A 14,702-nucleotide genomic window follows, 5' to 3' on the forward strand; every position below is an offset into this window, starting at 1 on the left:
CCTATTACGCTTGGTGTGTGGCAAACGCCCGTCCTGCCATGTCTGCAGGAGGAGCTCCGAGCTTTCACGCTGCCTGAGAAGAACGAAAGCCGGCCGTTCCCATCCAGCATTCGCAGCTGGAACAGAAGCCGCGGAAGGAGCCAGTGGAAGGCAGATGAACACGTTCAAGGGTCTGCTGGCACAGGGCCGCCAGGGAAATCCTGGGAGCCCCTCCTCCTGAGGCTGCGGAGGAGGGCTGGGAAGGATGGCACCATGTCTGTCATTGGAAGAGTCCACTGGCAAGAGGAGATGGGAGTTCTGGGAAGAGACTAAAGCTGGATGTGCTGAGAGAGGTTCATGGAAACCATGGGAGTGAATAACATCACCAAGCTATAAGGGGAAGCGGGCAGCTGGGTGCCTCAGTGGATGGAGAGCCAGGTCGAGAGATGGGAAGTCTTAGGTTCAAATCTGGCCTCAGCCACTTCCCAGCTGTGTGACCTTGGGCAAGTCACTTGACCCCCATTGCCTACCCTTACCACTCTTCTGCCTTGGAACCAACATACAATATTGATTCTAAGACTGTAGGTAAGGGCTTAAAAAATTATATATATGTGGGTATAGGTCAAAGCCAGCTTCCCTCCTTCCTTCTTTTCTCATTGGCTCCCAAGGAGTCAATGATCTCCCAAACTTGACAGGTATAAAATGGAATGGATTTTTCCCCTCCTAAATATGCTGCTCAGTTATGTGGCCCAAGTTCAGAGCTTTGGGATGTTGAACTCTAGCCCTTCCCCCTCGCTGCTCATCCCTATCCAATCATTTGCAATATCTGGTCATTCCGCTTCCACAATATTTTTCCCCTTCTCAGCACACACAGAGGTCAGAAGTGATACAAGGACCCTCTCAAGGTCTCTCTGAAGAACTCTGGTATCCACCGGGAGGCCTGGGAGACACGGCCCAGATCATTCAGCATGGCGCCCCCAGCTCGAAGCAGGCTGTGTGCTCCACGACCAAAGCAGATCTGCCGGAGCTCAGAAGAGACGTGAGATGCACATTGAGAGCCATCACTGTCCCAAGTGTTCATACGGGCTATTTGGACCCCAGCTAGGATAGAGCCTTCTGTGCTCTGATTGGTCTGGCCACTCACCGTTGGACCCGTGTGGCCATGTCATTCTGGTCCTCTTTTGAGTAGGAAGGAGGACGACCAACCACCCAATCCCATCTCACCACTCACACAGCGACCACCCTAGTTCAGACCCTGGTCTGTAGAAGTATGGTTCCCCTACACCCTGCCATGAGCTCTCCTGCCCCCGGAATGTTTCTCTAAGGCACGACTTCACTCCCCTGCTCAAGTATCTTCAATGGCTCCCTAGTATATTCCAGATAAGGCAAAAACTCCTACTTGCCACTGAAAGATCTTCATGATGTAAGATAAGAGAACCAAAGTGCTGGGAGCAAGTCATTCCCTTGTTGTAGGATGTCCAAAAGCAGCCCAGTTAGGTGGCCTCAGGGAGAGCACCCAGCTGAACTCCTCCTTCAGAGGAGCTCCAGACTCCAGTGGGTCGCCTCTTCAGCAGGACCATTTTGGGTCCCCAATAGAATAAGCCATGGTTTGGGAGAAAGCCTAGAGTGTCTTCAACTTGGCCAACTTGGCAATTTGCTTTGTTTGCATATTCATTACAAGTATTCTGTTTATTTATTTTTTTAGTGGCAGGGAATGTGGGAGGAAGAACAAATAAATGCTGGCTAATTGAAATTTTTAAATCTATTTGTTATAAAAAGAATTCTTTATGAAAGAGGAAAAGTTCAAAGTTAGGAAAGAAACAGCTACATGAGGGAAAAGTCCTAGGAGAAGGAACTGATTAGGGAGAAGCTTTAAAAGCAGATTTAATATGGGGTATCTATCTAGGTGGCTCAGTGGGTTGAGAGCCAGGTCTACTGATGGCAGTTCCTGGGTTCAAATCCAGCCTCGTGACACTTCCTAACGATGAGACCCTGGGCAAGTCACTCAACCCCCATCACCTAGTTAGCCCTTATTGCCCTTCTGCCTTAGAACCAATAGACAGTATTGTTTTTTTAAACCCTTACCTTCCATCTTGGAGTCAATACCCTAGACTGTAGAAGTATGGTTCCCCTACACCCTGCCATGAGCGATCCGGCTCCCTGAATATTTCTCTAGGACACGACTTCACTCCCCTGCTCAAGTATCTTCAATGGTTCCCTGGTATATTCCAGATAAAGCAAAAACTCTTATTTGACACTGAAAGATCTTCATGATGTAAGATAAGAGAACCAAAGTTCTCTTAAATAAAAATAAATTTTTTTCTTTTTAAACCCTTAACTTCAGTGTATTATCTCCAAGGCAGAAGAGTGGTAAGGATAGGCAATGAGGGTCAAGTGACTTGCCCAGGGTCACACAGCTGGGAAGTGTCTGAGGCCATTTTGAACCCAGGACCTCCCATCTCTATGTCTAGCTCTCAATCCACTGAGCTACCCAGCTGAGCCCCAATAGACAGTATTGATTCTAAGAGAGAAGGTAAGAATTTTTAAAAAAGAAGATTTAATACAGAAAATAGTCAAGATTCAAAAGGCTCTCAAACTACTTTAGGAATTTTCAAGGGGAGGGACTAATCTGAAAATGAGGTTAGTCCCAGAAATAGGGCCTCCTTATGTGTGCTCCAATTCTGCCTCCAAAGATGGCTCCTGGACCCTGGGTTTACTGATCATTAATCAAAGGGTCGAGTCTTAGACAAAACGGCAACTGCTCCTGGGTAGATGAATGAGATGGCTGGAGTTCTGCCAGGCTTTCATTTCCTAACATATTGCTGCCGTCGTCCTTCCCTAAGAGGAGGCGCATCGACTGCCTAGATTTCCGCCCTGAGATGGGCATGATGGTTTTATAACCACATGCAAAATGTATGAACTGGACCTGGCTTTCTTTGGACCAAGACCAATCTCTGTTATTGAATGAGTCCTTCCAGGACTGGCCATCGAGGGTTCAATAAATGCTCGATAGTGTTGATTGAATGGAAGTGGGAAGGCAATAAAGCGATGGGGAAGCCAATGGGAACAATGACATGGAGGAGCTGGAGGGGGCCCTGGAGACCCATCAAGTCACCTTCCTTTCTTGGCTTCTCTTCAAGCCTCAGCTCAAATCTCCATCTTCTGCAGGAGGCCTTTCCCAGTCCTCCTCTGGGCCCTCCTTATTCTTCTTCCCACCCCACGATGGCTTTCCATTTGGACCATGAATAGCTTTTATGGATCTGATCACTTCTACGGAATCTTTCCAAAAAGAAGGTGAGTTTCTTAGAGCTGGGGCCGTCGCATGCATGGGATCTGCCATAGTAACTGGCTAATAAGTGCTTGTGGTCTGATTGGTTTAATCCTTACCTTCTAGCTTACTATCGTTTCTAAAAGAACAGTGGCAAAGGCTGGGCAATGGGGGTTAAGAGACTTGCCCAAGGTCACGCGGCTAGGAAGTATCTGAGCTCACACTGGAACCCGGCTCCTCAGGGCTCCAGGCTTGGAGAATCTACTGTGCTGTGTGGCCACCCCAGTCTGACTGATTCTATAAAGGAACAAATTGAAATGGAGGAACGAACTGATCCGTTGCCCAAGGTCACAGAGGTTATAAGTCAGTGAGACTTAAGAGGAAAGTTTCCCCTTCCTTGTAAATACGTCACTCTAAACAGAATTTGAACCCAGATCTTTCTCCCTCTGTGCCTAGGCAATAGAAAACCAGAATTTAAGTCAAAGGAAATGGATTTGAGTCCTGACTTTGTTGCTTACTATAAGTATAACTGGATTGATTTATAATCTGTTTTATTTTAGATATTGTCATTCATCCTTTGGGGCGAAGGTGATGCCTCCAATCATGCGTGAGTTGGTTCTAAGTGAGACGGAATTGCACAGCCGTCGGTCTCACTCTCTCTTCCAGTCCCCCAAGCCCAGTGGCGAGTCAAGATGGCTGGTGATGACTTGGGGTGCAGAGGGTGACCTTGGAGTCTGACCCAGGCTCTAAGCACTCCACAGACGGCTTCGGCTGCCTTCAGCTGGTGGAGCAACCTGTTCTCCTCTGCCCATTCCAGCCGAGGAGGTCTGCCCGTGCGTGGAGTGGACATCCCAGTAACTCACTGCCAGGGCCGAGGCCTGCTGTCTACCCTTGCCTTGGTCTATCCCATCTGTAGATGGTTTGCCAGAGTGGCTGCTGTGCCTGCTCCAGCTTCTTGGGGCCCCGGGTGACAGCGGAGTGAAAGGGGGACACCAAAGGGGGAGGAGCAGCCCTGAAAGGACCAGAGGGCTAATCCATAGATAAAATAAACATCTGGATCCATAGGCTTTCCCAGAATGCCAAGGGACTCCAAGGAACATAAATGGTTAATGATCCTTTCCTACAAAAAACAAACAAACCCCAAATTCAAGGACCCCTACTTTTCAGTAAAGAACTCAAGCAGGCCCCATTCAAATCAGTCTACAGGTATGTAAGTAGGGTCTCCTCTGTCCCAAGCACCCACTGAGAGGGGGCTGAGCCGAGCAGAGCAGAGAGAGACCAGGCTTCCAGTCATGCCTTTGACACATATTGGATGTGTGACCTTGGGCAAGTCACCTCTCCTCAACCCTCAAACCACTCCCCAAGGAACCCTCTAAGACTAGAAGTTTCAGAGCAAACATCAGTCAGTACTGATAAAGGGAGTTTTCTCATGGAGTCCATGACACCAATTAGGTCTCAGGAAAAACCAAACAAAAACAATGTGCTGAGTGTTGGGGATACAAAGGAAAAAATGAAACCACGCTGCCCTCTAGAAGCTCCCATTCTATCAGGGGAAACAACATGCACATGCAAAGTAAAGAAACAAACAGAGAAGTGAGAGAGAATAAGCAGAGATTTCAGAATCAGGTTCAAGCGCCTCTCTCTCTCTCTCTCTCTCTCTCTCTCTCCCTCCCTCCCTCTCTCTCTCTCTCCCTTTCTTTCTCTCTCTCTCTCTCTCTCTCTCTCTCTCTCTCTCCCACACACACAAGTAGGTGAGCCCTTTCCTTCTCCATCCCTCCATCCCTCCATCCCTCCATCTTTGTCTATCTACCCATCATTCTATCTGCATGTTTCTATCTCTGTATCTGTCTCTACCCAACTATCTCCATCTAAATGGACAGACCACTATCTCTGTCTCTTTCCGTCTCTTTCTCTCCACTGAGAAGGAAAGCTGGATGTCCCTCCGTGGCAGCCTCATGACCAGAGGAGCGAGTTAGGTCATGCTGCCTCTTTCCTCCAAGGCCATCTCTGGGAGGAGGTCCTGGGCCCGGCTGATTTGGATGAAGCTCTCATAAACACACTCCTCCTGCCCCACACATCTCTCTAAACCGTCGCATCAGCAGTCTGAGCCATTCCGACAGGGCCAGCTGACAAGGGGGCCCTGAGGTGAAGGTCAGACAGATGTGGGAAGTCCCCAAGCACTGCCCGGCCAAGCACAAAACAACAAGTTGATCTGGATTCAAGGGAGATGGAAAAATCTAGCATTCGTTGTCATCTACCTGCTCTGCTTTCAAACAAACAAGCATTTGTCATGTGCCTACTATGTGCTGGGCATTGGGGAAACAAAGGCAAGGCAAGGGAAGGGAAGGGAAGGGAAGGCAAGGCAAGGCAAGGCAAGGCAAGGCAAGGCAAGGCAAGGCAAGGCAAGGCAAGGCAAGGCAAGGCAAGGCAAGGCAAGGCAAGGCAAGGCAAGGCAAGGCAAGGCAAGGCAAGGCAAGGCAAGGCAAGGCAAGGCAAGGCAAGGCAAGGCAAGGCAAGGCAAGGCAAGGCAAGGCAAGGCAAGGCAAGGCAAGGCAAGGCAAGGCAAGGCAAGGCAAGGCAAGGCAAGGCAAGGCAAGGCAAGGCAAGGCAAGGCAAGGCAAGGCAAGGCAAGGCAAGGCAAGGCAAGGCAAGGCAAGGCAAGGCAAGGCAAGGCAAGGCAAGGCAAGGCAAGGCAAGGCAAGGCAAGGCAAGGCAAGGCAAGGCAAGGCAAGGCAAGGCAAGGCAAGGCAAGGCAAGGCAAGGCAAGGCAANAAGGAAAGGAAAGGAAAGGAAAGGAAAGGAAAGGAAAGGAAAGGAAAGGAAAAACAGTACCTGCCCTTATGGGCTTATGTTCTATCAGTGGAACAACATGGATATAAGGATGAGGGCAGCTAGCTGCCTCAATGGATTGAGAGCCAGGCTTGGAGATGGGAGATCCTGGGTTCAAATCTGACCTCAGATACTTCCTAGCTGTGTGACCCTGGGCAAGTCATTTAACCCCTGTGTGGTTAAATAAAAAAGAGTGGCCCTTACCACTCTTTTGCTTTGGAACCAATGCACAGTTTTGATTCTAAGACGGAAGGGAAGGGTTTAAAAACAAAGACAGCAATAAAATCTACCTACTATATGCTGGCAAAATGAAAAAGGCCGTATCTTCAAGTAGCTTACAATCTATGTGGAGAGATGAAATGCTTTTTTTCATTCCTTTTGCCATCCATCTATCCATCAATAAACCCACAAAGGAAATAATTTATTAAGCATGATTAATCACTTACTAAACACCTACTATTAAGAGCTGGAAAGTGGAAGACTCCCGAAATGCATTCATTTGGTCCAGCTTCTCATTTTAGAGAGGAGGAAGGAGCAGTCCAGGGAGAGGTGGGGTGCCCTACCCAAAGTTCCAGAACCAACAGACAGAAGCAAAAATTCCATCTCTTCTTGTCTGCTTCCTGATTCATGCTTACTAGTGAGTCAGAGGTGAAGAAGAGCTACCAGGGGGAAGGTACCTTGCTCCCAGCTACGGGCAGGAAAGATGACTCAGTGCAAGACCAAAAAAAGAGTAAGGAAGTTCTCTGAATTCTTGGCTTTCAATTTACTTGAGAAAATCTCTCAGGACAGGAAGTCCTTGAAGACATTCTTAAAGGTCAGGTATGGATTTACCCAGTTGCTTAATGAATGAACCATTCAGTGTCCAACGAGGAGAGAATGACAAGGAAATAGAAGGTGGAAGCATTAAAGTGCTTTCCCATTGGGACCTGAGTCTTCCCAGATAGAATCAAAGTTTGAGAATGGAAAGATCCAGTCCAGGGTGTTGGTACTGAATCAAATCAACAAGCAATTATTAAGCGCCATTTGTATGCTCAATACTGTGCTAAAGAAAATTAATTAAATAATCCTAGTTGCAGAGCTTAGTGATTAGTTGGCAGGGGGGAGGGAAAGAGGAAGGGGGTGCTTGAAAATCCCAAGTCCTGAAGCTAGCTCTTTTGGGGGAGTCTGGAGTGGTTGGGCAGAAGAAGACAAGGCACCCAGTTCTTGACAATATCATCCCCAACCATGGTCTGAATTGGGCCAGGAGAGCTTGGGGGAGGCAGCCAGCTAATCTCTTCAAGAAATCAGAGCCAATCTGCTTCAGACTCTCCCTTTCAGGCTGGAAATTCCACTGTGGGGCTCTGACACTCTTCCTCGCCATGTTTGGAGTAGCGGAGATAAGGGAGGATGAGATGATGGTTCTGAGCTCAAAAATTCCATTGATCAGTGCAAGGTTTCCTTTGATAGAGATGCCTGGCCATCCTGTGTGACTCCACTTGCATTCTGAGGACTTCTTCCATTTCTTATGATATATATGAAAAATAATAGTGGAGTGCGGGGTTCGCCGCCTGTCATCTTTTTCCTTCAACACATTGTCCTCGGATCATGGACTTGGGCCTGAAAGGACCTTTGGGGTCAGAGCCTAATCTTCTCCTTTTACAAATGAGTCCCAGAGAAATCACTTGACCAGATTCAGTTACTCATTTTCCAAGATAGATTTTTGAACTCAGTTTTTCCTGTTTCCACCCTATTTCTAAGAGGTTAAATGACCTAAAAATCTATTCTTGAGGGGCAGCTGGGTGATTTAGTGGATGGAGAGCCAGGCCTAGGCCAGGAGGTCCTGGGTTCAAATTTGGCCTCAGACACTTCCCAGCTATGTGACTGGGCACTTAATCTCCATTGCCCAGCCCAGTGATGGCAAACCTATGGCACGTGTGACATATGCCGAGGATGAAACATTTACTGTTGTGCAGTGTAGACACTCTGTGCACTATAGATGACAATTCTACCTATATAAATTTGCCTATTTTGGTTTATTAAATACATTTATATATTACAATTATTGTAAAAATGGGACCAGTTAGCAATGATGCCGCAGTGGGCTTCAAACCCCTTGCTGCAAAATTTCTAGCAAGGGGGAGGGGAGGGAGGGGATACATTTTTGTAATTTAAACTATAAATATCGCGAAATTATGTTTTTTTTCTCAAAGTGACACACCACCGAATTATGCTTGGTTTTTTGACACACCAAGCTCAAAAGGTTGCCCATCACTGCCCAGCCCTTACCACTCTTCTGCCTTGGAACCAATACATAGTATTGATTCTAAAGTAGAAGGTAAGAATTTAAAAAAAAAAAAAAAAACCTGTGGTTGAGCTATTCAGTGACTTGCCCAGGGTCATGCAGCTGATGGCAGACTTGAAAATAGGTCTTCCCAAATCCAGGTCCCTCACTTCATCCACCGCACCAGCTAGCTACATATTTAGAACAAGAAGGGACCAAGAGTCATCCAATCCCTTCATTATAAAAAGGCAAAAATGGGAGCCCAGAGAGGTGAATTTACTTGCCCAAAGTCACACAGGAGGGGAGTATCAGAGCCCAAATCTAGACCCAGGGCTCTTTTTTGGACAATGAATAAATCTTCAGAAGAGAGCTTGAAAGGAGGGAGTTATTATCTAAGGGAGGAGAGGTAGAGAGATATATGGCACACCAATTCCAAAGGAAGGGTGGAACCCAGTGTGCAGAGTGAGAAGCCCTGGAGGCAGGTTTTAAAGGAAGCTAAAAGAAGCAGGAAGAGTCCCTGGGGCCAGGAAAGCCTGCCAGGATCACCCCCCCAACTCCATGAGTGAGTGCACTTGTGAGTTTCCATCCAGCTTATTTTTTTATTTTATAAAAGGAAAGAGAAAATCGCAGGCTGGGTGGAGAGTCTGCAAACACACTGGGATCAGCATTTCCAGCGTTTTTGTGTCCTCCTGACATCACTGATTCCTACAGAGGCTGCAAAGCCAAGAACTCGGAGTACCCATCCGTGGCAGGCAGAGAGCGAGCACCTGTCCCCCTTGCAGATGCACGAGACAAGTCTGACTCTTCTTCTTTTCCTGAAAATTCCACACACTAAGCTTTCGGGAAACTGTCCCCTCCCCCGGTGAGGCCGATGGTGTGTTTGCTCTGAGACAGAGTTACAGCCTGGGAGAGAAAGTATCCATTGGCCACAGCTGCCACAGCTTTGCCAACTGAGGCAAACTGGAGTAAGAGACTTGCCCAGGGTCACACAGCTACAAAGGGTCTGAGGCCAGATTTGAACAAGTGTGAAGGGTGACTATCACACCACGGAGAGCCTCGGTTTCATGCCTTTCTATGGTCAACTATTCCTAAAAGCCCAACCCCACCATGTTCCAACATGTGATCCCAGAATGTATTTGGTTACTCAGGAAAATCTTCTTTTGTCACAAAGAATGAGGAAAATCTGGGTCTGAATCTTGTCCCTGACAATTTTTGCATGTATGACTATTGGCATTTGACTTAATTTCTTGGGAGTCTGTTTCCTCATCTGAAAGATGGGTATAATAATAGTGTCCACCTCATACGCTGGTTTGAATCTCCAATGGCATCATGTACATAAAAACACATTTCAAATATTGCAGAGCTATAAACATCCCCCCCGCCAATCCTTTCATGGCACTGTTATTCCTAGAAAAGCCTTAAAACTCACAGACAAGAGGGACTACTTTGAAGATGGGTAAACTGAGGCACAAACTTATCCAAATTATAGGTTAATAATATAGGTCAATTCAGAAGGTTCTTGAGACCCTCTCTGGCTTGCCTCTCTCATTTTACAGATGAGGAAACTGATGGAGAGTAAATGATTCCCCAAAGAGTTATTAAGGCCGTGGAATAGAATCAGGAGGACTCAAGTTCAAATTAGGGCTCAAAGTCTCACTAGCTGTATTACCCTGGACTAGTCAGGTAATTTCTGTCTGACTCAGTTTCCCTATATTTAATAGGGATACTAAGAGCACCTTCCTCTAAGGGTTGCTGTGAAGATCAAATGAAATAATATTTATAAAGTGCTTTACAAACCGTAGAAATGCTAGACCAGTGATGGTGAACCTTTTAGAGATCGAGTGCTCAAACTGCAACCCCTCAAACATTTCTATCCTGTTTCTTCTGTAGAGGGAAGGGCCAAGAAGAACAAGTCTCCCCCTCCTTCCACGTGTCCTTAAAACATTTGAAGACAACATTAGGCTAGGGTTAAGTGACTTGCCCAGGGTCATACAGCTAGGAGATGGTGGCTTTCAGACCAATATGACTTCTGAAGACTCTACCAATAGCTATATGGGATATCTGGATTGGGGATGCCCCTAAATTTGCCCGTCTCTTACTTCTTTTGAGTGATTGCAATTCTGCTTTGCTCATACTTTATCTACAGTATTCTCTTGTTCTAGAAACTATGTCAGATAAGGAAATGATAAATTTGACATACCTTGTTTGTCATGAACTCATGCAGATTTTTACTGATTTCTGCTTCCCTTTCTACATGCGCAGAGGGTGACCTTTTAATAATATGTTCTAGAGCTTGCCAAGAGTCCAAGTCAAGGTGACTAATTTATATCATTCAGATTCAACTCTCTTTAGGTTTTTGAATATAGGACATTGATTCTTTTCCAATCCTATGGCTCCTCTTCCTTTCTTCATGGTCCTTCAGAGATTGCATACAAGGCTCAGCATTCACACAAACAGCTATTGTTTCTATAGTTTAGGGTCAAATTCATTCAGGGCTAATAACTGGAATTCACTGGGAAAAGCTGGTTGGCTCTCTCTCTCTCTCTCTCTCTTTCTCTCTCTCTCTCTCTCTCTCTCCTCATTTATCCTAGGAATGAACTCTTGAACACCTTGGTGTTCTCTCATTCTAAGTCCCAAGCTTCTAAGATAATAGATTTAGGGTGGGAAGAGACACTAGATGTCATTTAATCCAACTTCCACTTTATACAAATGATGAAATGGGGGTCCAAAGGAGTATCCAAAGACACACAAATTGTAAACAGTAGAGGATGGATTTGAACTTAAAACCTTCAGAAAATTGAGTACTCTCTGCAATTATATCTTGCTGGCAAAGAAAATGTGAACAATATAAGAGCTGAGTAGTTCTGCCTTCCCTCAGATATTTGTTAGCATCAGTCAATTCAGAGGGAACACTTGCTTCCAACATTGAATGTGTATATGGAAACTAGGTGGTACAATGGTCAGAGGACAAAGCCTGGAGTCTGGAGGTTCTGGGTTCAAATCTGGCCTCTGACACTTCCTAGCTGTGTGATCCAAGGCAAGTCACTTGGCTCCCATTGCCTAGCCCTTACTGCTCTTCTGCCTAATACACAGAATTGATCCTAAGACAGAAGGTAAGGGTTCACTATATATTTGATTACCTCCCTCTTCTATCCAATATTTCCCTGCTGACTTTGTACCCTTTTGGTTTCCTTGGGGTCCTTCTGGGTCATCTGATTTACTTCCTCAATTTTGACCTGAGTTTCAATAGATTGGTTAGGTTAAGGGTGAAATGAGAGGACTGTATGAGTTTGTTCCTATGAGCCTCGAGGTTTACTAGATCAGAGTTGAGAAATGCTTGGGAAGGTCATTCCTGTCCCACGGTGCCCCTGGGGACTGGGCTGGAGCAGGAGGATGACTGGGGAGGAGGGCCGTTCTATTATCACAGAGTTCATGCCTTCAAGTGCCTTCCATGACCCCCGAATCGTTTTTAAAATCCTAGAACTCAAGATCTTAGAGGGAGAGAAGTTTCCTCAAGTCCTAAAGTTAGGAAACACCCCCAACGTTCTGATTTCGGAGCTCATGGCCTCAGTTCTACACTGACACACTTCTCTGGAAATAGAGGAAAAATATAAACATCGCATCTAGGGAGTCTAGCTCACACCAGGGATTCCTTGCTCAATTAGAACTTTCAGGTACCGTCTATCTTATGGTTCTTCTGCCTGACCATTGGCATTCACTAATGGTGAAAAAGATCTTTTTTCCAGGATTCATATAGACTCTGTGGACCTAATGAAGGCCTGACTTGATTACTCGGGGAAATCCATAGCCCACAAGAGATGGATGGCACACTCACCCCTTTCCTGGAATTTCAGGATTTTAAAACTAAGATAATAATCATTGCTATTAGCATTATCCTGTCTACTACTGAAGTTGTCCCAGAGGAGGACAGATGAATCCCTTCTCCCCCAACCCTCTGCAGTTCATTTTACAGAAGAGTAAACTGAGGCAGAGCAAAGTGACTTGACTAGGGTCACACAGTTAGTAAGTAAGTGTCTAATGCCACCCCGGAACTCAGGTTTTCCTGACTCCAAGCCCAGCACTCTCTCCGCTGCCCCACTTAGCTGTTGTAAATTTATTCATTTTCAAAACAGTTCTTTTTCTGCATCTGTCTAGAAAACAGTAAACATGAAAGACTGACAGCCAGTTGGCAGCTCATCCCAGGACTACTGGCTGACTTAAGAAAAGAAGAAGATCATAGGATCATCAGTTTTCAGAGACAAGAGGGTCCCAAACTCTCATTTTACAGATAGGGAAATCGAGGCCCTGGGACATTCGATAACTTACATCTGGTCACACAGCTAAGGAGTATCTGAGAAAGGATTTGAATTCAGGCTTCTGGGCTACCAGCTGCCTCTAATAATCAAAACATTCATGAATACCTTTAGAGAGCACCTGGAGATCTATAAAGTACTTTAAATACATTATTTCATTTTAACCCCAGAACAACCAGGAGGTATTATGATTTCCATTTTATTGATGAGGAAACCAAGGCTCAGAGACATTAAACTTGCCCAGATCACACAGTCAGCAGATAAAATGTGAACCTATGTTTTCCTGACTCTACATTCTATCCACTTCAAACTTCCTTACCTCCCACGGTGGCTAGATGGGGAAGTTGAGGCACCTACACCCTAAAAAGTTTTCTGCAGTATTTAAGAAGCCCGTGGCTATTTCTCATCCACTCTCAGGTATGATATTAACAGTTATGTATCTAGATGTCAGGAGACAGACAACTTTCTCTTCCTCATTGCCTGGACCCTGATTTGTTGGCTTCCTGATTGCAATTCATCCTTCGATGCCTGATCATGGCATCAATAACCTTATGCACCCAATGGGAAAGGTTCCAACAAGCTATAAAGTCTTTCAGTTTAGGACCAGCTGAGCTCCTCACCAGAGAGGCCCAGCCACCACCAAGTAATATATTTTTCAGTTTCAAAAAGGGAGGCAGCAATTAAAACTAGATCTAAATAATTAGAAAAATATTAATTGTTCATGGGTAGGACGAGCTAACATGATAAAAATGACCATCCTACCCAAATTAACTTACTTACTTAGTGCCATACCTATCAAACTACCAAGAAACTTTTTTACTGAATTAGAAAAACATAACAAAGAGGGAGGCAGTATGGTCAAAGGAACTGGGTTCAAAACCTAGGTCTTCTGCTTCCTACCAGCTGAAGCATTTCAGCTCTGTGGGTCTCACTTTCTTAGTCTGTAAAATGGTCAGCCTAGATGACCTCTAATGAATTGTTCTTTCTACCTTGAAACCCACAACCCTCTGAAAGCAGCCTTCCAAGCCTAGGAAGAGCCGCAGCCACGCGGATGGAGTCAGGAATCCTTCCCATTGCTCAGCTCCCTTTGCTAAAAACCCTTGAGGCATGAAGTTTTACAACCCAAGTCCTTCCTGGTGTGGGATTGCGACATTTCAGGAAGGAGAAAAGGCCTGCTGACTTTGGAAAGCCCCAGATTAATCAGTAAACGTCCTTCCCCAGAATCCTCCCTCTTCTTCCTTACCTTCGTACATCTCCAGAATGTGGACCGTGTCCCCGATCTGCAAGGACAGCTCGATGTCTTGGGAGGCATTGTAGTTGTAGATGGCTGGAAATGGAAAAAGAAAGCTGTCAAACAATAGTGAAAGAAAATTCCAGCTACTGCCTGAATCAGCAAATCCCATGGGGGTACCTGGCACATAGTAGGTGCTTCATTCCCTGTGCCTGAGATATTGATATGAAGGAGAATCAGAGACTCTAAAAATGTTTATAAAATGATCCCAAATAGGATGATGAGATGACAGAGACAGAAATATGGAATCGTGAGAATCAGAGGGTGAGAGAATTGGAGGAGGAAGGGCCGGTGTCATCCTCTGTTCGAGAAGCTCCAGTTGGCTCCCTCTTATATGGGGGGGGGTTGGGGGGGGGGGGGAGTGGGGAGAAAGGTACCAGCTCTGCTAAGTGTTTTTAGCATCCTTTCCAGTGTGGCTCAGCCTGATTTATGGGATTATCCTTGTTCCAGGCAATCTGATCTACTTAGCATCATGGAAAGATGGTTGGAAGAACCTCAAGATCATTTGGTTCAGAGCCTTCTTGTTACAGCCAAAGAAACAGAGACCAGATAGAGGGGCCATTGTTGCACAGCCTCTATTATCCCAGAGTGGCCACAGCAGCACACCATCTCAGAGCTGGAAAGGACCACTATCTGGATTCACCTAACCCAACCTGCACCGAAACAGTAATCTGCTATTCCAAATCTCCCCACCTCCAGGGCAAGAGGCCATATGAGGGCAGCTAGGCAGCCCAGTGGGTAGGGTGCTGGGTCTGGAGTCGA

General features: G+C 46.0%; 1 protein-coding gene across 1 annotated transcript in view; it reads right to left on the minus strand.

The window, feature by feature from the left end:
- Nucleotides 1-14,502, minus strand: part of DOCK5 (dedicator of cytokinesis 5) — a 159,235-nt gene extending 144,733 nt beyond the window's left edge. The window contains exons 1-2 of the mRNA XM_044659253.1: nt 14,469-14,502; nt 13,893-13,976 (exon numbers count right to left, since the gene is read on the minus strand). Of these exons, the coding sequence (XP_044515188.1) occupies nt 13,893-13,976; nt 14,469-14,502 (118 nt within the window). The remainder of the gene's footprint in view (nt 1-13,892; nt 13,977-14,468) is intronic.
- Nucleotides 14,503-14,702: the final 200 nt, after the last annotated feature.

This window comes from Gracilinanus agilis, chromosome 2 (assembly GCF_016433145.1).
Source record: "Gracilinanus agilis isolate LMUSP501 chromosome 2, AgileGrace, whole genome shotgun sequence".
Lineage (NCBI taxonomy): Eukaryota > Metazoa > Chordata > Mammalia > Didelphimorphia > Didelphidae > Gracilinanus > Gracilinanus agilis.